This window comes from Castor canadensis, chromosome 13 (assembly GCF_047511655.1).
Source record: "Castor canadensis chromosome 13, mCasCan1.hap1v2, whole genome shotgun sequence".
Classification (NCBI taxonomy): Eukaryota; Metazoa; Chordata; class Mammalia; order Rodentia; family Castoridae; genus Castor; species Castor canadensis.
In genome coordinates, this window is record NC_133398.1 from 70,517,443 (window position 1) to 70,544,863 (window position 27,421).

The 27,421-nt window shown below is 41.1% G+C and overlaps 1 protein-coding gene across 2 annotated transcripts in view; it reads right to left on the minus strand.

Moving 5' to 3' along the window:
- Dock8 (dedicator of cytokinesis 8) overlaps positions 1-27,421 on the minus strand; it is a 216,514-nt gene that overhangs the window by 53,259 nt on the left and 135,834 nt on the right. For both annotated transcript variants that reach the window (XM_074051975.1, XM_020186256.2), the window contains 11 exons: positions 24,478-24,595; positions 22,793-22,863; positions 21,648-21,786; positions 20,809-20,910; positions 17,534-17,629; positions 16,644-16,878; positions 15,167-15,334; positions 13,943-14,112; positions 10,088-10,183; positions 7,084-7,179; positions 688-837 (listed from right to left, as the gene is read on the minus strand). In XM_074051975.1, coding sequence (XP_073908076.1) covers positions 688-837; positions 7,084-7,179; positions 10,088-10,183; positions 13,943-14,112; positions 15,167-15,334; positions 16,644-16,878; positions 17,534-17,629; positions 20,809-20,910; positions 21,648-21,786; positions 22,793-22,863; positions 24,478-24,595 — 1,441 coding nt within the window. The remainder of the gene's footprint in view (positions 1-687; positions 838-7,083; positions 7,180-10,087; positions 10,184-13,942; positions 14,113-15,166; positions 15,335-16,643; positions 16,879-17,533; positions 17,630-20,808; positions 20,911-21,647; positions 21,787-22,792; positions 22,864-24,477; positions 24,596-27,421) is intronic.

Genomic DNA, 27,421 nt, shown 5'->3' on the forward strand with positions numbered 1-27,421 from the left:
ACTGTTCCCGTTTTCATGTCTGCCAATATAGAGGTACCATTGTTGTTCTAACAAAGTGTGCCATGAACAAAAACCAAACAGAAGCCTCCTGAGCACTTGGTATTCTACAAATTCTCAATAATGATAAAGCTATGAATAATAAACACTGCTCCCTACAGTGTTCTAGTCACCTTTAAGTTTTAATTTAATTTTGTTTTATATATTTTTAACTTTTACTTTGAAATTATTCAGAAAAGATGCAAGAATAGTACAAACAACTCTTGTGTATCTTGTGTAGCCAGATTCATCAATATTTGACATTTTCCTACAATTGCATTATTATTATTCTCTGTATATATATCTCTGCATGTGTGCATATATATATATATAATTTTTTTCTGACCCATTTTAGAGTAGGTTGCAAATATCATCCCGTTTACTCCATAAAACTTCAGAGTATATTTCCTGAGAGCAAGAGTATTTTCTCTCACACCTACATTGATAAAATAACTCAAATGACAGTCCATATTGCAATTTCTTTATAGTGATCCCCAGCCCACCCTCAGGGTCCAGTCCAGTAATAACATACTACACTTAAGTATCATGTGTAGTTATGTGTTGATTACTGTTTTGAACTGATGCTTATTTTCCTCTGCGAAAGTAGTATGTTCAAGGTAAATGATTTAGGAAGTTAAGAGACATAGTTACCTTCTGAGGTTTCACTAAAAGAGCTGCAATCTCCGAGGTGACCACATTAACAATGGTAGTTATGTCATCTTGGAAGCGGTCAGAAAAACGAGTCCTCCGAAAACTGTCCCGTTTGTCCAGGTTATGTACATACTGGGCCATGCTTTTCACCTACAGAGGGATGGGGGAAATGTCAACATGGAGATTGGTGACCTGCTTGTACAAATGCGTGAAAGGGGGACTGAGTTGAAGAAAAGCTCTTTCACAGTGGATTTTCTGACACTTTATTGGTGCTGGTGGTGTCCAAACTGTCTCTGGACTAGAAAATGTTTCTGATACACAAATGGTTGCCATGGCAAAAGGAGCTGGGAAAGGTGTCCTCTTCTTGACCCCTAAGGCAGGGGCTCCCTTCTTACTGCTGACAAAGCCAGGAGCCTAATTCTTTAGCTCCAGTGTCAGAAGACTCCCCATTCTCCAACGGCCTCTACCCTGTAAGGCCATGACAACAGCTGGCTGTCACAGCACATGACCCAGGACTGTAGAGGAACTGCTTATGAGCTGTATCAGATGTGAACTCAAGTCTCTTCTGCCCCTGAAACTATAGTAAGAGAACAGGGAAAAACTGTCCCTCCTACCTTGAGTTTCCAGTTTTTCCAGAAGTAATTCTATAGTTTATAATGAGGTTATTTTCTGCTTCTATAAATTTAAACCATATTATGGCTTGAGCAGGATTTTTTTGGCTAGCTGGGAATTTAGTCACTATTTAGCATATTTCTTCTAGGGGAAATCTTATTGAGTCCTATAAGCCTAACTTGTAGTCTGTCTGTCTATCTATCTCTCTTTCTATCTATCTATCTGTGACTAGTACAACAATTGTTTTTGGTGGTACTGGTAATTGAACCCAGGGCCTTATGCATGCTAGGAAATCGCTCTACCACTAAGCTACATCCCCATCCTTTAGTTTTTTGAGAAAGAGTCTCACTCTTTAACTGAGGCTGGCCTTGAACTCACTATCCTCCTGCGTCTGCCTCCCAAATGCCTAATCCATTAAAAAAAATGTAAACCATACTTATTTTTCAGCATTCTTCCTGGGGCCAGGAGATTCATGGATCAGCACAAACCCCTTTGACATTGTCTGAGGTGGAGTCTTAACCCTGATGGAAGTTGCTGAGAGCTATTAGGAACAGGCTAATGGGAAAGACTGGGTGTTTTCATGGTTGGGTGCCTACACTCTGAGGTCATTTTCATGAATTTGTCCAGGCTAGTCAGAGAGTTACTGCAAAAAGTGATGGCCCTGGAAGATGAACCACCCACATTTGCTCCCAAGGTCAAGGCTGGATAGTTGCATGAATATTGACTTCCGCTCCCAAGAACTATATGGAAAAAATTTTATGCATGAATAGCAGATTTCTGTTTCTCTCCATGCAAGCCTGGTAACTTTTGTCATCACTGAGACAAAGTAAAGAGAGAGAGAGGCAAAATGAGAAGTGAAAAACTGTTGTTTCATGTTCCATGCAACTATCCAGCCCTGACCTCGGGAGCAAATGTGTGCGGTTCACCTTCCAGGGCCATTTCTTTTGACTAGCCTGGACAAATTCATGAAAATGACCTCAGAGTGTAGGCACCCAACCATGAGAACACCCAGTCATTATGTGTTTCATGTTTCAGATAATGCCTTGCCAGCCTTGGGATGGCCTAAGAATCTGAAATCCATGTAATATTTTAATGGTGTAAGAAACTATGGTTTCCCCTGTTTGGTTCAAAACACACTGACATGTCATATGCCACAGAGCCACACACATACTAGTGAGAGGACCCTAATGGGGGTGGGAATTGGATGTCAATTTTGTCCAATAAAAGCATTCTCTTGCTGCATTCTTCACCAAGGACCAAAGGAGACAAGACCTCTTTGTTTGGGAAACCCCAATCCTGATTCTCTGCTCACTAACCCACCCCAGCACCAGGCTTTTACAACTCACTGCTGCATTTGGCTCCTGCTTGCTGATTTTGGCCATCCTACAACCAAATGAATAATTCTCACAATGCTGTACTTCCAACTAATGGCCTCTTTCCAGACTGTCAGCAACCTGCCAGCTGCTGTGTCCCTGGGTCACCAGAGATGAACACTCAGCAGAAATACAAGTGGATGCTTGGCCCATAATTTGTAGGGTTGGGTGAGGCAGGAAAATCTTTTCTCCAATATTGGCATCCATGGTGCATTCAAATAGGGGTACCTTTAAAAAACCCTTTAGCACAGAACTTTTTAGCCTGAGTGACTAAGTAGGTCACCCATTTACCTCTGGGGCTCCATGATCTAGAAGCACAGGACTTATTCATTAGCAAGAGTGAAACTCACCCAAGGTTTGTGTTCACCAGATTTCATGACAAAATGTTTTTCATTAGCACCTGGGCATCTGTACAGAGATGGGTGTTAAACTGCCCAGGTTGTTGACTAAGCTGGAAGAAGCTGCTGTTTCTTTCTCTCCAAGCTTTCTCAGGGGGTTGTAGAGAGCTGGTTTGGTTTTTAAATAACTTTCAGAGCTGGATGCTGGTGGCTTACACCTATAATCCTAGCTACTTGGGAGGCTGAGATTTCCAGGCCAGTCTGGGCAAATAGTTCACAAGACCCCATTTCCAAAATAACCAGAGCAAAATAGACTGAACGTATGGCTCAAGCAGTAGAGTGCCTCCTTTGCAAGTGTGAAGCCCTGAGTTCAAACCCAGTTTCAAAAACAACAACAAAAAGCCAAACAACTAACAAACAAAAACAATAAATAACTTTCAGGACATAGTCAGGTAGGTATATAATGATGCATGTTGTACTGGGTGTCCTGTCTGAGATCACCTTCCTTGTGAGGTCCTGGCTGGGCCTGATAGTTTCTGTTTGCCTCTACTGCAGTCCCCACATGGTTTCTTGTCCTCTCTCTCTGAATTTTGTGAAGGTATCTCTGTGCACTGCATCATTTGGACTTCTTGCCTTCCCTTTGGCTTCCAGTTGGAGTTGACCAATGGGAGGCTCCAGCAGGAGACCAGTCGGGAGAATACAGTGGTTCTAGTAACTTCCACTGCCCTAATCCTTACCACAGTGTGGTTCTGGCAATGGTGATGTTTTTCTAAGGCTTCAGCCCTTGTCACGTGGACCCTCTTCTCTGCCTCTAGCTTTGTTTAGGCCCCAGTTACACTGTCCCCCCATCCTTGGTTCTTTATAGCAAGGATTGATAAAGGCTTTGGGCAGCTGCTGCACCCTGGGTGTCTCACCAATCCTTATCAACTCCACTGACACTACTGTTTGTTCAACCCTGTCTGTAAACTGGGAATCATTAAAACTCTTGCCTCAAGGTTGTATGAGGATTAAAAGAGACAATGCTTTAAATTGCTTAGAACAGTGCCTAGCATACATAGTCGGATGTGCAATATATTTTAGATTTTTATTATTTTTCCTTCCTTGCTGATGTTACTGAGATTGTATGAGGGACAGAGTCATCGTGACACAAGCAGAGAATGCAAACTTGCCTTCAAAACAGAGCTCTAAGATGCCATGTGAACCGCTTAGGCTAAAAATAACAATTACAGCACTACTTTATTGTTGACTTCTGAATGGGAAAGTTTTGCATGTTGTCAGTGTGCTAGGGAGCTTGAGCTTCCCAAAGAGCCAAAATGATGAAGGAAAAGAACCTGAACTTGAGAGTTGGAGAGCTGAGCTCTGCCCCTTACTGGCTGAGCAGGTGGCAAATCCCAACTTAGCCTTGGTGTGCACTATGGTGAACCAGTACTCTCCCACAGGGTTTTGATGAGGCTTCAAAGATGGATTCAAGAGTCCCTAGTGCTGCTCATGGAACACTCACATAGCGAGGCTTGAGAACCACTGTCCAAGGGATGTAGTTATCCAGTAAAAGAGCTATAGTGCTTACAGGATGTGACTATTAAATAAGATTGAAGAATGATTAGGTGAAGTGTGTTCATATGGACACAAGTTTATGAGTAAACAATATGAATTGGAACACTGTGATTCTACAAGATCAAATTTAGTTTTTGCTTCTTGCTTTTTTGGGGGTGGAGGGGTTTGAGAAAGGGTCTCACTATGTAGCTTAGCTTGAGTGGCCTGGAACTTGCTCTATAGCTCAGGGTGGCTTTGAACTTGAGAGACTTCTGTCTCTGCCTACTGAGTAGTAGGATTACAGGCATGAACCACCACACCCAGCACTTCTTGCTTCTTTTTAGCCACAAGTTTTAGGTTGAATTCAGGTTATTTGTATCAATTATTTATAGATGGATCGTGATCCAAATGAATCTTCTTTATTGAGAACTTTGATGGGAGGGATAGGTAAATAGTGGCAGGATACACAGGGAATGGAGTATTGGTTTTTACGACTTCTCATGGCTCAAGAAAAAAGAGGGGAGTGAGCTTGTAGCCAGTTCATTTCCTGCCAGTCCAGAGCTCATGTCTCACTGCTGATGCTCTTTTTTTTGGTGGCACTGGGGTTTGAATTCAAGACTTCATACTTTCTAGGAAGGCACTCTTACTGTTTGAGCTACTCCACCAGCCCTTCTTTGTGTGGGGCTTTTCCGAGATACAGTCTGATGAACTATTTGCATGAGGCTGGCTTTGAGCTGAGATCCTCCTGATCTCTGCTTCCTGAGTAGCTAGTACTACATGTATAAGCCACCAGAGCCCAGCTTCACGGCTGACACTCTTGACCTAAGACTAGTGAGCTACAGCTTTATCCAGCTTTGGCTTTCAGGATACAAAATTCCCTTGCTGAATGGGTCAAATTCCAAAGGACTTCAGCTCTGTTCAGGACTCACAGAGCAGAGGTGGTTTGGACCCCATAAGTTACCTGGGGAGACAGATAAATGCAAACTACAGACTCTGCCCCTCCTTACTTTACTCAGCAATGTTAGGAAGGAACTCAAGAATCTGCTGCATTTTTACTGAGTACCTCCAGGCATTTCTCTTGGAGGTATTTGGGACTGTTTTTTTGAAATTCTAAGGAATTTTAATCTTGGCTGTGCTTCTGGGAGTGGGGCATGAGTCTGGCTTCTTTTGAACTCTATTACACAGCACTTCCTGTTTCCTCCCAATATGTAGTTTATCTTTCTTTCCTTTGACCCCCTTTCCTCTCTTTACGGTTGTTCAGATTGCTCCCATTTTCTCAAGCTCAAACTTAAATAGATAAAATGGAGTGTAGGTGGAAATTCTGCCATCTCTTTCACTCTCTTTTAAAAAATATTATTCACTTAATGTCATAGGATATGAAACTAACACTACACCAGCACCAAATCTCACTCCATTCCTAATCTTCCTGTTTGTACACACATTTCTTATATTTGGTGTCTATAATTTCATACCTTTTTCATTTACATCATTTCACTCTGCATCTCCATTTACTAACATTGACAAAATGCTTATTCTTTGTGGCTTCATGCCAAAATACTTTCATGTCCATTAATAATGAAAAAAAACGTAGTACTATTATTGTACTTATTTTAAAATTAAAGAATTACAGCTGTGTCTTTTGCTTTTCTGCTGGAAGACTGGCAGCAGTTGTAGGATAAACAGATAAGCAAACTTCACATTTTTTTCCAACAAATATTAGCATAGTTGGTGCTTGTATGATATCAAGCAGCATGCTGGGGCTAGAAAGAGATGATGAAATAGACCCAAATCCTAAAACTCCAATAGGTGAGACAGAAAAACAATGAGAAATTGTGGTAAGTGCTAGGAAGTTGATGAACGGAACATTTGAAAGGCAAATCGTAAAGCAGAGGACATACTGCAGGATAAGGTGGTCAGAAAAGGCTCTTGAAGGTGATGACATTTAAGCTGAAGCCTAAAGAACAGAAGGCAGGGTGTGTTTGGGGAGGAGTAAGAAATAGAAAGTAGGGAGAGAATGCAAAAAAGGGTTTAAGGCTAAAAAGACGTGAGTAACTTCGAAGGACTAAAAGGGGACCATTGTGGCTGCACAAAGGAGGACATGGCATGGGATGAGGTTGGAGGTGGAGGTAAAAACTTGTGCTTTATTCTCAGTAAACTGAAAACCACCAGAGTTTTAAAGAGAGGAGTGACATAATCTACTTAACATGGCTGTGCTGTGCAAGATGGATGGGCCAAGGGGAAAATGGACACAGAAGGGAGAAGGAGGAAGGTATTGCAAGAGGCATGGGAGAAAGGATGGTGGCTCGGGTAGGTGAAGAACATGAGGCGATGTGACAGGTTGTGGGTAGAGTTTCAAGGTAGAGTCGTGACGTCTGGGGGAAGATGAGGGAGAGATAGCTTTCAAGGAACAATCCCAGATTTTCAGAAGGAGCAACTGGGTGAACAAGGTATTAATTCTTACTATGGGAAAAATCACTTTTCTTCTACCCTGTGCTTTTCTCACACTATTGAGCATAGATACAAATACATAAGAATCTTACCAGAAGCTCAAAGAAGAACCATGCATACTTGAAGACTGTTTCTCGCACCATTCCAGTGCTGACCACCATCTGCAGGGCAAGCTCTTCGTGGAAATGCTGAACAATAACCACAAAAACCAGGCTGTGAGTCAAGGTTACCATTCACCAATATATCCCCCATTTACTAGCTCGTTAGTTTCTGAAGCATATGTCCACACATGCAGTGATTGGTAATGACAGTGATGAAATAACCTAAAGCCAGAGGACATTTAGGAGGGTAGGAGAAGGTTGGTGTGGCACTGTGCAGGACAGCTAGGTTTGAAGGAATAGACTCAACCTGAGAGTGACATTGCATTCTATGGAGACTCATTCCAGGTCAGCAGTCAGAATTGGTGGTGTTCATTAGAGAGGAATGGCTTGCATATGGTCACACACACCCCACAGTGTCTTCCTCTCTTTGCCCTCTGGTTTTCTCATATATCAGATTGGTTGGCTGCTAGCAATGGTTCTCAAATTTGAATATGTATCAGAATCCCTGGAGAGCTTGCTAAGTCACAGGTGACTGGAAACCATCCAACTGGATATTGAGTCAGTGGGTCTGGGGCAAGGCCTGAGAATTTGCTTTTCTACCAAGTTCCCAGGAGATGCTAATGCTGCTGGCCAAGTCACACTTTGAGGACCTCTGGCATCTAGACTCCCTTTCAGACTGGACAATTTTTCTTTGCATAATTCCACTATGGTTTCATGTGGGAAATGCGGTTGGACAGGTTTAAGAATGGGTCCTCTGCATTAAAACATGTTGGAAGCCTGAACTCATAACTTCTAAATCCTGTGTCCCAGGGTCAGCTGCTTGGGAAGTTCCTCAGCTCCACCGTATATCTTCACTTCCCTTCAAGTCAGCTGACTTCTCATAGCAAGGGAAGGGCAGACAGTGAACTCTCATCTTTTCCATTCTTCAGCTTATCTGGATACTTGTTAACACTCTTGACAACAGTTTTGATGGGGAAGAACTTAAGAATCAAAGTTAGAGCTACCAACTTATCTCTGTTTGCCTGGTATGTCCTGGGTTCAAAATGGAAAGTTCTGCATCTGGGGGACCTCTTCAGTCCTGGACAAACCAGGACAGTTGGTCACACTAATGAAAAGCAAAAACAATGCCTAGGAATTTTCTGTGGCTTCATTCATTTTATACAATGTTTAAATGTTCAGTGGCTAGGAAAGCTAAAACTATAGAAGAAAGAAACCTGTTGAAATTGTTCTAAGAAGCAGGGAAATGGGGGAAGAAGAATGAGGTAAGGGGTAAATGTAACTAAGGTATATTGTAAGCACATGTGGACATATCACAATGTAAAATTAAAAAAAGTTCTACCAGAAAAAAGTAGGAGAGTTACTTAGCTAAACTGAAAGGAGACAAATGGAAATTTTCTGTGAAGATGTTGGAGTCTTCATGCACATCCAGGGCCTTGTGCATGCTAGGCAAAACTTGACACTGAGTTACATTCCCAGCCCAGTTTCACTTCTTTTTGTTAAGTAGATTAAATCTTAAAATTTTAACATATATAAGCACATTTTTTTGCTTTTTTTTTTTTTTTTTTTTTGCTGTTGTGAATCTTAAGTAAGGTGCAATCTGGGAGGGGCGTGGGTCTGAGTTTTAATCTAGCATGTGGTCAGCTGTGCACATGACGTAACTTGGCTGCATCTGCATCCTCCCATGTAAGAAAGCCACGCTCCACCATCTTCAAAGTTAGCCTCTGGAAATAGGTCAGCCTGACTGCCAGAGTCTTATTGCAGGAAGAGATTAGACAAGGATCAGCTGCTTCTTAAAGTAATTTATGCTGCTTACTAGACAGCATTATTACAAGAACACCTTGCTCCAGAGGTTACATAAAATAGCCAAGTAGCAAAACTCTGTTTGCTGAGCTATTAAGGGAGCTCTTTGGCTAAACTTCCTCCAGAAATGAAATGATTCTGTTCTGGTCATTTCAGGTCAAATAATGCAAGGTCATTTCAGGTCAAATAATGCAATTGCAAACTGAACAGGACGTGCCTTAAAGAAGTCAGGCTGTAGGCAAATAATGGTTTTTAAGAAGGAAAGTGGTATTTGTAATTAGTCACTGCAAAGGGGCTGTGATGGCCCAATGCTAAATTTTAGGGTTGGTGATAAATTAGTTTTTAGCCTAACAACGTTTTTCACTTTTCCTTTTATAGTTAACTCCTGGTACCTCTCAGTTGTCATATGGTGCCTGGATTACAGCACAGTCTGCAGCACCAGGGCCTCTCATTCTCCATCTTTGTCTCTTCCAGGTCAAAGGAGCTGTGTTGAGGCTCAAGCCCTCCTTGCCTGTTTAATAAACATTCCCTGTGGTATTGGCTGTTGCAAATGGCTCATTTGTTACTTTGTGCAATTAACATGTTCACATTTTAATAAGAATCTTGAAAGATACTAAAAACCTTAACCTCAGTGGCTACCATAATGGTAAGACTTTAGGTGCCTTGCAGAGGGGAACTTGGAAAAGTCAGTAGGACAGACAGCTTTTGTTTCTACGGTCCCTCAGACCAGTGGCTGATGGGGAAATCTTGTTGGCTTAAAGAATTCTACATTTAGCAAAGTTTCTTCACTTATAAGTAAGGCTGACTGTAGAGAATGACAAGAAAGCATTATCATATTAGTTCATATAGTATTGGAATAATTGATCCGTAATGTTGCCATTTACCTTTGTCAAGGTGAGTGTGACCCTAGTTCATCTTCTACCAAAAAGGAGGCTAATGCAGCGGTTTAAAATGTGTGGCCCCTGGAACATCACTAGCTGGGAACTTGTTAGAAATGCAAATTCTTGGGGTCCAGCTCAGATCTATTGAATCGGAAACTCTGGAAATAGAGTCCAGCAATCAGGTGTATGAGTGAAAGAGAAAGTTGGGCAGGGAACAAGGAGGAAGATCACTTTGGTAATATTTATTTTCAATCATAGGTGCAGACAAATCTTTTCTTGCTTTGGGATCATCCTCATGCTGTCCTGCTCCATACCTTTTTGCTGGCCGGCCTTGGGGCTGCAGTTGAACATGGAACATCGTTATTGCCAGAGCCATAGTAAGACATCCGGCTGCAGTTCCGATCAGCAATCTGAAACACACAAGCCACGTCCCAACAGTCAACTGACAGTGACACTGGAAAGGTGAGCAGATGCCTGGAGATCACAGCCTCAGAATTCATTTTTAATAGATTTATCTTCTGGTTACAGAGGTAAAATAATTGCATACAGAAATATAAAACAAGGCTGGGAATATAGCTCAGTGGTTTAGTGTTTGCCTTGCATTCATGAGGTCCTGAGTTCAATCCTCAGTACCACAAAAAAAAAAAAAAGACAAGAAAAGAAATATAAAACAAAGCAAAGAGGGTAAATTCACACTTAGTTCCACTTGCTCCTGAGATAATCACCATTATGTAATGTATTAATGGGATATACACATTAATATTTGGTGTATTCAACCTATAGTTAAGAACTGGTTAACATTCTAAGTTTGTCATCAAATAGAAATAATATTTCAGTACTCATGAAAATTGTATGTAATTCAGATGTCAACATTTATAAATAAAGTTTTTTTTTTTGGTGGGCCTGGGGCTTGAGCTCAGGGTTTTGTGCTTGCAAAGTAGGTGCTCTACTACTTGACCCAACATAAATAAAGTTTTACTGAAAGAATCACACTAAAAAAAAAAAAAAAAAAAAAAAAAAATTCTAAGTTTGTGACTTTATTGGGAGAGCAGGAAAAATGTGGGAACAGTGCCTCTCTGCGGCTCAGTGTGGTAGTGTATCCAGTCTCCTACACCACAAATCAAAAACAGGAAGGATCCTGCTCTGCTTTTTTGGTTGGACAAAATTTTCTATCTTCACTACAAAATGATTAGAAAAGGTTAGCTTAGTCTACACACAAATTTAATGTTTTCATTTTGATTAAAGGAAACTACAAAGATCAAGACTGTCCATGAGAGCCACAGATCACCTCTTCCCTGGCCAATTAGAAAACAGTATTACTTAAAGGGGCCGTAAATCTGAGGTCAAAGCTCAGCGTGCTGGCAAGTGTTTACCACCAGCTCCAGTGGGAAGGGTTCATTTGTAGCATTTGTCAATTTCTGTGCTGCAAATATTTCCATCATGGCTGATTTCAGTCTGTCTCCATGACGTCATGGAAATGCAGAGTTGGGAAAAGATATATAGCAGCAAGCCATTTTAGAGCATTTCCATCGTGTACATACAATACACTTGGATTACCTCAAGAACACAGATAATTAAAAAATATAGTAAAGCAATTCAAAAGGGATGAGGTGTGAGGACTATCTTTTAAAAGTAAACTTTCAATTTTGGAATAATTATTAATATTGCCACCTTTATTGGACTTATAGACAAATTGCAAAGGTAGTGGAAAGGTTCTATGCACTTCACCCTGTTTCCTTCAATGCCAGTATCTTAGATAGTATGGCACATTTGAAAAACTAAGACTTTACTATGGATATATCACTATTAAGCAAGCCACAGACTTCATGTGGATTTCACGTGGATATAGTTTTTTACAAATATCTTATTTATGTTCTAGGATACAATCCAAGATATCACAGTGCACTAGTGCACTAGTTACCTTTGCTTCTAATCTGTATTTTGTTTAAATGTAAATTCACATAATTTAATTTTTAATGATGCTTGTTTCACAACTGGCCCAAAAATTCCTGAAAATTTATCATGCAGTTCTCAGAAGCTAGAAAGAGCTTCCCTAGGTTGAATTTTATAAGTCAAAAAGGATAGGTAGAATATCAAGAATCAACCTATAGATAATCAGAACCTGTGGGAGAGGATCTAATGGTTTTGTAGGGTCTTGCTATGTGACTCTGGCTAGCCTTGAACTCTCTATTCTCCTGTCTTATTAGCCTTCCAAGTGTTGGGAATTACAGGCTTGTACCACCATGCCCAGCTTAAATCCAATGTTTTTAAAAGATTCATAGGTGATTGTTAAGTTCAGCCAAGGGTCAGACTCTTGCCAGAGAGGGCAGAAACATAGGGAAGCAAATGAGATGTCTAGGGTCACGCTGCTGGGTGACATTAACACCCAGACCCAACCCTGCTCTCCAGATTTTCTTCCTCATACCACAGTCTCATGTGTCTGGAATTTGTAAGGGAAACCATGTCTAAACCTAGAGATCTTGATTTTTACCAGTCAGGGGAAATGATATTATTTTAAAAACTCAGCTATCCTAACACCATGGGTGATTGGGGAAAAAAGTTCAGATTATAGCTCTGAATATACTAAAAACCACTGGATCATATACTCTAAAGGGATAAATATTACGGTACATGAATATTATAATATTTAAAAAATTCCAAATAAGAGACATTCTACAAAATATCTATTATTCCTCATAACTGCCACTGTCATGACAAAGAAGGAAAGTCTAAGAAATTGTTACCAGCAAGAAGAGCCTAAGGAGACATGACTACAATATGTCATGTAGCATCCTGGATAGGACCGTGAGACAGAAAAAGAACATTACGGAGAAGCTGAGGAAATGTGGATTCAGTATGAGCTTAAGTTAAAGATAACGCATTAATACTGGCTCATTAGTCATGACAAATGTACTATTCTGATGGAAAATGTTAATAACAGGGATGTTGAGTATGAAGCAGAAATGTCACATTGTGTCTCATAAATCTATCTGATTACTATTTGTTAATTAAAAATAAAAATATATGCCAGGTGTTATGGAGGTGTGATGGTGCACACCTGTTAATCCTAGCACTAGGGAGGCTGAGGCAGGAAGATCTCAAGTTTGAGACCAACCTCCAAATACAGTGAGACCATGCATTAAAAAAATTAAATTTAAGAAAATGTTTAAAAAAGAAAAAATAAAGAATTCATATAAGGAAAGACAACATAGGGCAAGTCATCTTTCACAATTTCAGTTTTAATTCATTTACAAATTTGCCTTTGTTCTTTGGGATTATTATATGGGATAACAAGTTGACTATGGGTATGAATGAATGTAGAAGGAAGACATTAAAAACAAAACAAAAAACAACCTTTATAGGCATCAAGAAAAGTTAAAGCTAAATTTTTCCCCTTGAAATAAAATTCATGGACTCCATGTGGCTAAACCAGCTATGCTCCAAAAATCCACCAGTGTTAACTAATTCTGAGCAGATCTTAAGTTCCAGTCTTACACCTTCCAGAAAGACCTTCATCAGTTCAAAAGAAAAGACCCTTAATCACTCAAGCTGAGCGTTAGGCGTTTGACCAACAAAATGGGCAGCAGTAGTAATTGCTTTGTGTTGTTTCTCCAAATTCTGGTTAAAAAAAAGAAAAGAATGGCCACGTGCTGGTGGTTTATGCCTGCAATTCTAGTTATTCAGGAGGCAGAGATCAGGAGGATCAAAGTCCAAGGCCAGCTTGGGTAAATAGTCAAGGAGACCCTATGTTGAAAAAAACCATCACAAAAAAAAATGGACTCAAGTGGTAGATTATCTGCCTAGCAAGTATGAGGCCCTGAGATCAAATCCCAGTGCCTCAAAAAAAAAAAAGAATAAAAAAGAAAAGAGCCTTTATAAAGCTACAGTTAGGTAGTAGAAGTTCTGTGTTCTATTGCATATTAGGGTGACTATGGCTAATGACACTGTATTGAATATTTAAAACTAGCCAGAAGAGAGGATTTTGGATGTCCTCCTCACAAAGGCATGATATATGTAACAAGGTGAGAGATCTCCTAACTATCCTGACTTGATTATCCTACGATGGATCAAAACATCAAACTGTATCCCATAAGTGGGTACAATTATTATGTGTCAACTAAAAACAAAATGAAAAGCATGCCACCTCCCAGGTTTGACATTGTCCCTACCTTTGATGACACAATGTTCTTAACGTCCTCATCTGTTGCCGAATGTGTCCCCGCCAGGTCTGGGTTGCTGCTGCTCATTGCCCGGACCTGCAGCAGCTTCGAACTCACGGCAGCAGCAGATGTGCGTCCATAGGTGTGGTAGCGAGGGTCAGGGAGGGCAGTGGTGCCACCTGCACTCCACCAGGCAAAGACATGTCAACAGACAGAGTCACTTAGAGCTTGAGAAGAACTGAAGAGGAAGGGCTGGTAGAGCAATGAAAACCTCCCAGATTAGCCCTTGGAATTAGAGTCTCATTATCAAAAGCAGAGGGTGGGGAAAAGTTAGGGATGCATCATTTTGGGGGGGCCAAGAAGTAGACAGGGCGTGAAGCAATAGGGCACTGTTGGGAACTGGAGACTCAGGCCTTGGCTCCAGACTATTTTTTGTTGTGGGGAAGCAAACCCCAGGGTTGACAGAGTTTCTTAAATCTCAAGAGAAGCTAGAAATGTGGATATTTTTAATGAATCAATATTAAAACAACAATCACCTTATGCAATGAAGTAACGTTTCTGAAGTTTCAAAAATCTAGTCATCTGAATCTTATGAGGATAAGCATATACAGTGTCTTAAAATAAGTCTATCCCAAATTTTAAAGCCCAGCTGAAATTACAGATTTATGTGAGATAAGACTGCCTAGAATAATGATATGCCAAGAACTCTATTGATGTTACTTTTTATATCATGCTTATCAGAAGTTCTGGTTGATAGTTACCTATGTAAGCATTTAAGAAGGACAATGAAGCAGATTATTATTGTTTCAAAAATTAGTTTTGGGGAAATGCTAAGACGGATTTTTTGCAAATGAAAAGTTTAAGATCTATGGCTATTGCTGCCATCGATAGAGATTATTTTCCTTAGCATTATTATCCTAGAATCCCAGGCATACCTAGATACTTCCCCATCTTTTAAAAAAGAAATCTATACCTGAATCATAAAATGGCAATTGGGCAAAGCTCACTGAGAGGTTAGCAAATAGGCAGACACAATAAGCACTTAGAGCATGAAAAGAAGGGGAGAGGAAGAAAAATCTTGAAAGAAACTTTTAATTTTGGCATTTTTATGTAAGTTTTGTATTCTGAAAAATGAAATTGAACCTTTGGACATTGTGTGTTATTTTGAATTACATGGCAATGGGGTGGAAGTAGGGGTCCCCTGCCTCCAAATCCCCCCTGGGCCAGTGCTACCTGACTTGGGCACGGTGTCCCTCTGCAGTTCCGGCAGACGGAAGACGTAGTGCACATAGGAGGCCAGCAGGCAGTTCCTCCCGTGCTGGTCCTTACTCAGGTCCTTGCTATTGTGCAGACTGTTGGCGATGGCCACCACGGACTCGAAGGCAAACTGGGAGAAGTTAGCTGAGGAACCGAGAGAAACAGGATCCTGAGGTGGACATCTCTGGGCCGGTCACTATGCCATGAGTCCTGACCACTGACCACTTTAACCAGGCTGGCCAAGGTGATGGCCTGGGGAAGGTGAGTTGAGTCAGCTCCAACATTCTGGCTCTGCTTACCCCAGACACAGTCTCACTCCTTCCTTTGATCCTCCTCCTCCTGCCAGCATGACGGTCTTTCATGACCAAGACATGTACACATAGCTTCCCTCTCCAAATCCTGCTGAAAACTGGGTTATGCTTTGGGGTCTGTGGGATGACCCCATTATCAGCATTGCCTGGGAGTTTGTCCAAAATGCAGTCTCAGACCCCCACCCAGACCTGCTGAATCAGAAGGTGCATTTCAGTAAGATGCTCCAGGGATTTGAGCACATGCTATGATTTGAGACTTGTAGTTGTACAACTGCAGCTCATATCATTTAGATCAATTTAAAAATGTATGCATATTACGTCACTCCACACAAGTCATTGATTCATGCCTGTATGCCCTCTTGTTCTGGTGCCCAAGGCCTCCATAGTTTTGATCCAGTCTACTTATACAAGCTTTCACCTCTTTCTGCTCAAACTCATCGTCCCTTCCATTGAGGCAACCATCAGATTGTCCCATTGTGTGTCTTTTCCTAACTCCCTCTGTGACTTGGCTGAGATAGTCCTCACCTGGACAGCCCTCCTTGCTTCTACTCACAAAACTGCACCAGCCATTCTATGTTCAGAAAAGCCCTGCCTCCTCCAAGAAGCTTTTGTCACTGCACAGTACAGGACTTAAATGAATCCAAAGTACATGATTCTCCAGCTGTTTCAGTCTCCCTCTCAAGGCTGGAAACTTCCCACGCCTTGTGATTTTCTAATACTTCCTCATCTCCCCATTGTGCCTTTCACAGTGCTAGAGAGAGCAGGTTCCACATATATCCTCGGAGACTAAGTGCCTCCACTCTGACGGTCAAGAAAACTTTGTTGGTTAAAAAAAAATAAACATATCTTAGAGGTAAAATAAATCCACCAATTACCAGGAATGGAATTTGAGAGACTGCCCATAATCATTCAATAAAGTTCATGAAAAATACTTTAATATTAAGAAATGTTTTAAGGTTTCTTTTTAAACATGCAGAGTCTCAAAAAAAAATAGCATTGGACTTGGCCCGTCTTGAACTTATATCATCAAGTGCAAAGGAAGATCACATTGCTACTGGACTTGTGTAAAACCAGGTTTCAGGTCTGCCTGCCCCACCAGCCCCGCCAGCCCCTGCCTCCTTCCAGCCCTTGCAGGTCCCCACCTGTCTGGCCAGCGATGACCATGGGCTGCACGGACAGCTGGAAGAGCTTGTCCAGCACCAGGTGCAAGAAGAGCACGAGGGGCTCCAGGCGAGAGGAGTTCAGGCAGATGATGCTGAGTTTCAGCTCATGCTCCAGCGTGCTCTCGCTGATCTTCTGGTCCAGCACCCGGATGGGGAAGGTCACTTGGCTCTCCAGGCTGTGGCAGAGGGTGAAGAACTTCTCCAGGTGGTTGTCCTGGGAAAGCAGAAGGCAGAAGACCCTCATGGGATCTTGTGCTGTCAACATTTACCCACAGAGACAATCAAACAGCTCTGTATGGATATAGCCTCTCAGCTAGTGTTTCAGACTGGAAACACCCTGGATGCTTCAGGTAATGAACTTCTATATTGTGCACAAAATAGGGCCTCTCAATAATTATTAGCCAAAGAAAATTAATTTAGGTTCTGTAAGCAGAGGAAGCATACCAGGTAAGCACCTTACTGATAAAGGGGTCTAAACAGATGCAAAACTCAGACAGTGGCAGGCGAACGAGGGAGTATGGCTTTTTTTGTTGTTGTAGTTGTTTTTAAACTGGTAAGATGGTAGAAGCAGAGGTAAATGAGATACCAGCAGAAGAGTGTTTCAGATCAACTGTCCCCACCCAGCACAGCAGATACCAGCTCCTGTCATTTAAGTGCTTAACCTTTTCCTGTCTTTCCATATAAATGACAAATGAGACCTGAATAGGCCTGTAAATCCCCACAAAGAACCAAACGCTGATTTTTATTTATTCATGCACAAAGACTTTCACTGAGCGCTTACTGGCCATCCCTGGAAGGTTCCCAGCTGCACCTCCATCTTCATTACTAGCCTCTGGGTCTGATTCAAAGTTGGCCTTGGTGCTCCTTACCTGGGTGTGAACGGAAGAAACGGCTTGCACTTCAATATTAAATACTCCCTTATGGCCTTCAGCCCACTTAATGGGAGGATTCTGTAAAGGGACTTTCTGTATGAAAAGAGAGAAGGGGATAAAAGATTAGCAATCCAATCCCCTTTTCTGAACTTGACTGGACTATAAATGTCAAGGTCCTACAAACAGAAAATTCTCCCCGAAACTACTAGGACTGGACTTGGAGTCGGGAGCCTTGTGCAATTCTGTACAAACTAGTTATTTTCACTTTGACAGTCAATCATACTCTCTAGGTTTTAGTGTTCTTGTGTGGCAAGGGGAGAGTAGAGCTGGGTCATCTGTCTCTAAGCTCCCATCCAGCATGGATAATCTTTGATTCTAGAAATCAAAGTAAAGTCATTTCTCATTAATTGTGTCAGGACAAAGTGCTGAGTATCTGCACAGGACAAGAAATTTGAACGCATTTGAATATTGGAAATGATTTCCCTTTATAACAAAGGGTTTCCAAGCAGCATTCCTGCTTGGTTCCAGTTTATACATTTTACCTCTTCTATACTATTTATCTGTCAATACCTGTTTAGGTTGCAGAGACAACTTCTTTTTTTCCAGTACTGGGGTTTGAACACAGGACCTACCCCTTGAGGCATCCTACCAGCCCTTTTTTGTGTGATGGGTTTTTTGAGATAGGATCTCACAAACTATTTGCCTGGGTTGGCTTCAAACTGTGATCTCTGATCTTTGCCTCCTGAGTAGCTAGGATTACAGGTGTGGGCCACCATCACCTGGCTAAATCTTTATAACTTTTTTTTTCTTTTTGGCAGTACTGGGGTTTGAATTCAGTGCCTCATGCTTGCTAAGCAGGTGCTCTTCCCACTTGAGCCACTCTACCAGCCCACAAAGAGACAACTTCTTAAATTCCCATTGGAATCCTATTCCTCTGGAGAACCCCTGTAGTGTTGAGAAAGGGGGGTCCAGCCTGGGTTTTGTGTCATTCTGATGGAAGGAAGCAAGCTGTGCTTGCAAGGGTAGGAGGTGTGCTTGGGTTAGGAACCTGCAGGACTAGTCTAAGGAGAGTCAAGTTGGAGCCTAAGGCTGGCTCCAACCCACAGGCAAGTTCTGTTTGGCTTACAGAGTGTTGGAAACTTTTTGAATTAGCTGCCAACACTCAAAAGCCAGAAAATTTCATATGAAAGATTGCTTTTCTAGCTTTTGAGAACTGGAAGATATGAAAACAAACCTTGGATCCCAGTGAGTACAAATCTGCACAGCAGAGGGGCAGCCATGTGGACAGACTATGGTGAAAAAACTCCTTAACTCACATTACTTCTCCAACCTCTGCAGACACTGGAATTTTCCATCTGTGATCTAAACTGGCTCTGTCCAATGGAAATTTAATGTGAGCCACATATAAAAGTTTTAAATTGTCTAGTAGCTACTTTAAAAAAGTAAAGAGGAATATGTGAAAATAATTTTAACAATATATTTCATTTAACCCAATATAGCCTAAAGAATTTTTAACATGCAATCAATATAAAATTATTAGTGAGATATTTTACACTTTTTAAAATACTGAGTCTTTGAAATCCAGTGCATCTTTTTTACTAACATACTTCTGAGCTTAGACCAGCCCCATTTCTAGTCGTCAGTAGCCACCTACAGCCACTGTATTGGGCAGTGCAGGTCTGAAGGATAACAGGAGGGTCTGAGGAAGGGTCTATAAAGACAGTGTAAGTCAAGTAGGAAAAAAGAACTAATATTTACTTCAGCATTATGTTTATCACTCAGCAGTCACTCTTATCTCACAGTAGCCTTATCAACAGATATGGGTTGGTTTTGTCTTTGAGACTCAGAGAGCTTAAGCAATTCACTCATATTCACATAGCTAGAGAGTGGAAAAGTCTAGATTCTGGATCCAGATTTTTGTCTTCAAAACTCAGGCTTTCTTCTATGCTTCAGGGGAGTTCTGTGAAGTTAGAATGTGTAACTTGACAATGGAAAATCAGTTCTGAGGGCTTCTGCAAGCTACTACATATCCAAAGCATAAAGAGTAATCAGCCTGGGTGCTGATGGCTCACACCTGTAATCCTAGTTACTTGGGAGGCTGAGATCAGGAGGATCATGGTTTGAGGCCAGTCAGTGAATAGTTCGCGAGACCCCCCCCATCTCCAAAATAACCATAACAAAATGGACTGGAAGTGTGGTTCAAGTGATAAGAGCACCTGCTTTGCAAGAGCAAAGTCCTGCGCTCAAAACCCAATCCTAAAAAAAAAAAGTGTAATTAGAATGACCTTTAGTTGACTTTGAGAACAGTTTTAGTCAAAAGTCAATCATGAACCTGTGTTATAAGGCAAAGGATGCTTTTGCAGGGATGACAGGGAGAGGGGTTGGGTAGTAAAATGGTAGGGAAAGAAAACTGACTGTAAAAGTTGAATTTAAATTCTTCAAACCCCAGTACTGGTCCACTACCAGACTCAAAACAAACAAACAAACAAAAAAACCAATAGGACCTTAAGTTCAAATCCCAGTACTGCTCCCCACACCTGAAAAGTATAAAAACATGGTCTTATTGGGGGTAACCGGAAATATGATCACTGGATGTTTGATGATATTAAGGAGTTGTAGTTAAATTTTTAAGTTATGCCAATGGCATTGGGATGGTTTAAAAAGATCCCTTATTTTCAAGATACATACTAAAATATTTATGAATGAAATGGTAAATGTCTGAAAAGCACAAGATGGGGAGCTGGTGTGGCTGCGGGGAGATCCATGGTTGTGTTTAGATGGGGGAACTGCAGAAGACCTACATGGGCAAGAGGAAGCACGAGACCAGAAGGGGAAAGGCTTTGGCATTGGTATCGTTAGAGGAATAAGAACCCCAATATTCATGGGAGAAATGGATGGACTCTGGCCTGGAAACCTTTTCTAAGGATCCTTGCTGGGAGCATTTGTTTATCATAAGTGGGCTCAATTTGCCTCTTCTAGACTACATTATTCTGTAAACTCCAATGTTGTAGATAAGGCAAGATAGTGTGAACTTGGCTACAGCTGCATCTACTGAACATTCTGATAAAAAAATCAAGTTTCTTTTACAGCCAGATATTCCTCCAATGCTATAAAAATAAGATTGTCAGAAAACACCAGGTATCCAGAGATGACCCCTCCAGACAACACAATGAGTATCCTCAGCCACATGTAAGGGAACAGGAAGCAAGTCTAGGAAGGCCATCCAAGACCAAGGCTGGACAGAAAAGAGCTGCGGCTAGCTTGCTGGTTACCTCAGCAGAGTGCATGGAATAGTTGGGTGGCAGCTTTTCCAAGGCAACTGGAAGACAGTAGGATCCGGTTTGAAGACGTTCATTTAGGAGAATTGGCAGCCACTAAAACAGATGATGCAAAGAATCAAGTGGTATTTGTACAGCATAGAAGTCTGGCGATTTATCGAGCTCACAACAATCAAATGCAACTAAACGATGATTAGATATTGACCAGGTCCCTTTTTGGCAGTGACTTCTGTCCAGTTCTTCGCATTTTAAATTCCCTGAGAGTTCCTGAGATGGTAATATTAATGATTTACTGCCTTCAGAGCCAAAAGTAGTAGCATTTTTCTTTATAGCCAATGTTTGTGTGTGTCTGAACAGTAATGTTCATTTTACATTTTTTTTTTTGGCGGTGCTGGGCTTTGAACTCAGAGCCACCCTACCAGCTCTTTTTTGTGATGGATATTTTGCGGTCTCGAGAACTATTTGCCTGGGCTGGCTTCAAATCATGATTCTCTTGATCTCTTATATCTTTTAAAGAATTAACTTTTCCCCTTGGGGAGAAGGAGCTAGTTCTATATGTGAGGCACCTATATTAAATTTTGAAGTAACAGACATTGCAGTGCTTTTTTTTACGGGGATTCTTTCAATATCTACCACTCACTAGCTTTGTATTCATGAAATTTGTCATTTGCTAAGTCAAGTCATTTCTGCTTTTTTGCTACCATCTGGCCTTCATGCATTTTGCTATTTCTGACAGGAAAAAAGCAAGTGAATAGAATGTCGTGGTTTATCTCTGTGGTGACCTTGGCATCTGACTAACTGCAGTGTGAATCGGCAAGTTGAAAGCAACTCACTGAATATCCCAGGAGACTTTCCACGGAGGCCCCTTGCTTCTGCTGACAGCTGATGTGATAGAAGGTGAATAGGAGATGGTGGTTTACAGTGAGCTTAGCAGGAAGCTTAATTTTCACTTCTTCATAAAAGTCAGGAGACCTGTTTCAAAAGCACATCAAACACAAGTAACTTTTAGCAAGAAGGATGACTTCTCTGACTAAAAATTGTAACCCCACAGACCTGTGCTTCTGTGGGCCTGTGTAGCTGTGGGCGTTTGTTTACTTTATCCTGCTCCTGAGCTGCAAGTCCTTGAGGCCAGACTTATGGTACTGGGTATACCTCACTTACAGAAAACTGCTCATAAAATCAAGGCTTTGTCAGTGACAAAGAAATTCCCACACACAATGGGAAAACCCAACTTAGTCTGAAGTAGGGATAAAGTGCAGACTCCTGCTCTCACCTCCTTTTCCATCTCTACCCCAAGAACAGAGCCTGGCATGTGGTGATGCTCATGAAAGGACAGGGGAAACAGATGGAAGATGCAGGAAGGAAAAGGAGCTTAGTTTTTGTGAATTACCAAGTCCCAGGTACTTTGCTAAGGGCTTCATTCACCTGGCCAAACCTCTTTAAATGAAGTACCTAAATGAACCCAGGTTATCAGGCCAGATCAAATCTGGTCAGATCTGACACTGTACAGATGTTCATCACCTAGCACTGAAATGTGAATAATGGTTTAGCCAGTATTCCATGACTCAACTTATGACATAATTTTGAATTCTCCATTTTTTCCTTTGGTCAACTTAAAGCATGTAGTGGAGCAAGTGAGGAGTAGTTTATAGAAGATGAGGAGATGGCCAAAGACAGCTTGATTTGCTTCTGAACTCTTCTGGTAGCTCCAAGCAAGTTAGAAAATTCATTTCCTTATTTAACACTATATAATCTCTCATAATTTTAGGACTAAAGAGTCCAGAAAAGTCAAAATCATAGTTTTAGTTAATGGCAAAAATTGTACGTCACTCACGTAGAATTACGGAACAGGCATAAATTTCTTCTTTTAGTCTTTGAATTATAAAAACTGTTGGAAAGAGTCACCCAGGGAATTCAGAAAAACCAGGAGATATTGAAACGATCTTGGAATATGTTCAGAAGTCTGAACTATACTTACTTATTATGGTATGTAATGGCTGTATATACTTCCTGTAGAAATTCAGGCCCATTGGATTTTCCAAAGATAACCTGTTCACCAACAGAGAGAGGATCAAATTAACAGTGACTTTTGAGTATATGAAACCACCTACTATCAGGCAATCAGGTGCTCTGGTGTCACAGAGCTATATTTTATAAAAGAAGAGTGGTAGCTTCTACCATATTGACTAGAAGAACTGGTTATAAGAATAAACTGAGGTGCCAGGGGCCAATTAGTGACCAAGGGCCACAGGTGAGATTGGAAAGCCAGTTCTCTCTTCTCCATGCCTCACTACCTAGCAGTCTACACCACAGGGCAAAGTCACATGCTTTTGCCCTCGGTGAAAGATCCTTCCAAAGACATGAACTTAGTCACATGGGAGATTCTGATCTCCACTGACCTGTCTACATCGGTCCTTTGGTCTGAGGCAGCCCTACAGGTATATGATTTGACAAGCAGACTATTCTCTAGATAAATAAAAAAACAACAAACCAAAAAAAATCTTTCCTCTAGATACAGCCTTTCCCATTCAAGGTCTCGGTGAGCAAATGGCCTGGAATTTACCTCCGCCATCTGCTGGCTGAGTACTTTTGCTTCATAGGATCTGTGTGACTAAACCTGGAAGCCTTTAGTGGTGACTTGCCAGGGGCAGGAGCCAGGGCAGGTAGCATTAGGAACGTGCCTTTCTAAACATCCTTGCTCTGTCACTCTCCCCTCCCCACCACTGTTGCAATAGAACACCTTGCAGTAGAAAGGTGGGTGGGCCATAGGGGGGAGGCAAAAAAAAAATCACTTTGGTAGAAAGAATTTTTTTTTTTTTCCTGCAGTGCTGGGGATGGAAACTAGGCTGTGCATACTAGGTAAGAACTCTGCCATTGAGCTACACCCTCAGCCCAACACAAAGGTAGATTAACTTTGTATTGTATTCTATGATGTACGGAAAGCAGTAATAACTTGCCGGCCATCTCATTTAGTAGCAAATCACTAGAGTGCAAATTCTGGCATTTTGGCTTCCTTAGAAAACATGGATTATATATTTATTATTTGATTTGTATTTTGCCTCAAGATAAAGATCCATTCCTAGAAAATGTTGATGTGGTGAGTGTTTACTATAACTAGGCAGTGTTTCATATTTATCAGTAGGTGTGGTCTGAGGCGAGGGTAAGTGTGCAATGCAGAGCATATAAAGATGAAGTTTAGGAAACATGGTGGACACGTTGAGTCATCTCCACTCTGTAGGCTACTAGAGTAGTGTGGTCCTATGGGCAGTGTGTAGAGACTGTGTGCTATTTTTCAGTTCTCTAAAATAATCTGCATTTCCAAGGTTTCACAGTGTACTATGGAATAAATTGGGAAAGAGACTTTCAATGTAGATTGACATTGTTTCCCCATCTTTATCCCAGGAATGATATTAGACTAGCCTAAAAGGCCCCTGCGTATGTTCAGTAGAGTTGTCTTAGAGTGACATCCTCTGTACATTGGGCTGGGGTGTAGTTTGGTGACAGAGCACTCGCCTAGCATGTACAAGACCTAGGTTTGATCCCTAGCACCAGGGGAAGTGGAAAATATTCTGTACATTGATGAGTCCTGGACTTTTCCCGTGTGAATTCACAAGGCAAGCACAGTCCTCCCTGGTATGAGGCAAATGTTATCTCCCTCTTTACCGGCATGGCATTGCTGGGGTCTTCTCCACACATAAACTGGATTTTTATTGTAATGTTCCTGGCTGAGGCTAGCTTGTTAGCAAAGTTCAGCCTCTGTGGGTAGACATAGAGAAGATTTCTGGAAAAGAAAAGATAAAGAACCAATGGTCAGGATCTAGAGTGTATGTTGGCTTGGTGGTACATGTGCTCAGGAGGCTGAGGCAGGAGGATGGAGAATTCTACATCAGTCTGGGCTATAGCAACACCGTATCTCAAAAACAAAAGATCTAAAGTTTATTTTAACCAAGTTCCCTAGGGAATGTCCGAGGCTACAGTCATTGGGTGATTATTCTAAAGGACATTTTCCCTTCAGAAGTGAATTATTGTTGGAGAAGTGAGAGAATTATTATTGATTCTTCCTCACCAGCCACAGTCACCTAGAATGTAGAACTCTGCAAATAGGTAACTCTATGTGGGAAACACAGATAAGAGCAAAAACAGGTTCTGCTCATTTTAAACCAAATTCAGAGCCTGACTTCATTCCTTCTTTTTCTTTTGCATCATTCTAATCTTTATGTGGTAACTGAAATTTCTTATTGGCATGGTGCTCTGTAGAAATTTAGCTTTTCCTTTCTATCTAAGAGGACAGATCAAGCTCAACTGTTATATAGCAACAATGATGATGAACACATGAATAATATATCCATACATTCAACTACTATAGGAGACCAGGCTAAGCGTAATTCACACATTTTTTTCTACATGCGTGATTTCTAGTATATCCCACTAAATATAAGTCTCATGAGGATAAGGACCTTTTCTTTCTTCTTTTTCTACTCCTTTTTTGAGATAGAATCTTGCTATCTCTCCCAGGCTGGACTCAAATTCACAATCTTCCTGCCTCAGCTTACTGAGTGTTGGGATTACAGGTGTATATCCCCACATCTGGTAAAAAGTGAGGGACCCAATGTTTTTTTATGCACTGATGATCTTCAGCTACTAGAATAGTGCCTGGAATATAGTAGGTGCTAATTAACTGTTTGTTGACTGAGGGAATACCTGTATACTTTTGATGAAGTATATTCTTGACTCTAAGAAACAATAATGATACTAGTATTTACACAGGATTTACCCGGCGTCAAGGCAATGTTTCAAGTTCTTATTAATTTTTTAACTCAAAATTACCCTACATGCTTTCATCCCAATGTCACAAAGAAGGGAAAAAAAAAGAGATACTGAAAATGTTAAATAACATGCACCAAACCATGTAGGTAGGAAGTAGCAGAGGCAAGGTTTGAGCTCAGGCAATTCAGCTTCTGTGCTCTTAACCACGACCCTACATTCCCTCAGGTAAGACTCTTAATAAAGCAACCAGAATGGCCTGTCATACTCTGTTGTTTTGACATCTGTGAAAGATAAGTTTACTTTAATTTTCTAGGCCTCCTTAACAAGTTGAGTTTCAACGGTATACCAAACACTACTTCAATTGGTTAGTGTTGTGATCGTTGGCGAGATGTTTTCCTTCTTTACTCTTGGTCCATATTTTAACTCCTAGAAAACACAATCTCCCCAAACAGACATATTCTTGCCCCAAGGGCTCCCAAGATGCCAAAATAACCTTTGTACAGACCGGATACAAGGAGAGGAGTGACCAAGAAGGAAGTCCAGGTTACCATATTTTCCCTTGGTGAGTGTAGGCTATCATAATACTCTGGAAAGACTTGCATATTCATGGAAACCAAGGTTTCTCCACTTGCCCACCAAGTGGTCCTTTGATTAATGCACTGCAGGATATCCAACAGCATCCCCAGTCACCATTACAGCTCAAAATATCTTCAGACAATATAGAATATCCTCGTGGGTCAAAATCATCTGCAGTTGAGAACTGCTGATCTAGAAATGTGAATTTGTACAAAACAGATCTGCACAACTATACTCAGCAGATTTCTCATTTTTTATACACACACTTAAATACAATAATCAATGCCACTTATTGGGTCCACATGAAAATGCAAAGTATACTTCACTGGAAAAGAGTGAAGTCAAAAGTCAAGAATGAGGTGGAAGATGAATATTTAAATCTATTTATCCAATGAGGACTGGTACAATCAGGGACTTGAAACTGGAATGAAGGGAAACCCCTGGCTAAGACCAAATGGACCTGCTTAGTGGACCTGCTTCTCATGGACCATGCATACTGCCTCAAGGAAATCTTTAGAACCTTTGTTTAGATTTATAAACAAAGAGACAGTCATGTTCCAAAGCCAAAGTGCAAGAGCGGGCTATTGTAGTGTACCTGTGAACCACAAGTGATGAGCGGGTTCTTGCTCAGAATCCCTGCTCTGGTCTGGTAAGAGGATTGCTGACCATTTTGTAATGGGGCCATCTTCAGAGCTAAGTAGATACAGGATTAGAGAGGCTGGAATTGGGAACCAGGGCTTGTTTTTGCTTTTATATTCCACAATATAGTTTTACTTTCAGGATTAATTTGAAATTTTTATTGTGCATTGTATTTCCTGGGTAACTTAATATTGCTGAAAGCAAAGACATTATTTCACTGGGTGTTATATAAACCTTTTAGTCTCATACCAGCGATGGCTGGTTCCATTAGCCTGGTGGCCACTGAATGTTGCATCCCAAATCTGCAGTTCCCAGTCTGTTTCCTGGCCTCCCCCGTGCTCTGCAGTGTTAACAAGTGTATGGAGTGTGGGGGATCAAACACTGTTGAGAAAGACTGGGGCAAACTAAGATAAATAGGTTAATTGCTCTGTGAATGGTTTAGAAGAGGAAGGGCTCTGCTCCTGCCCCCAAATGTTTGGACCTCAGAACTGATTTCATTTGTTTATCCTTTCACAGTGCATTTCCTAAATTCAATATTCCATGAAATTACTTTTGAGAAACATTGAAATAAATTTATCTGGCTACAGAAGAACATCCCACATCTAGGAAGGAGAAGTTGTAACAC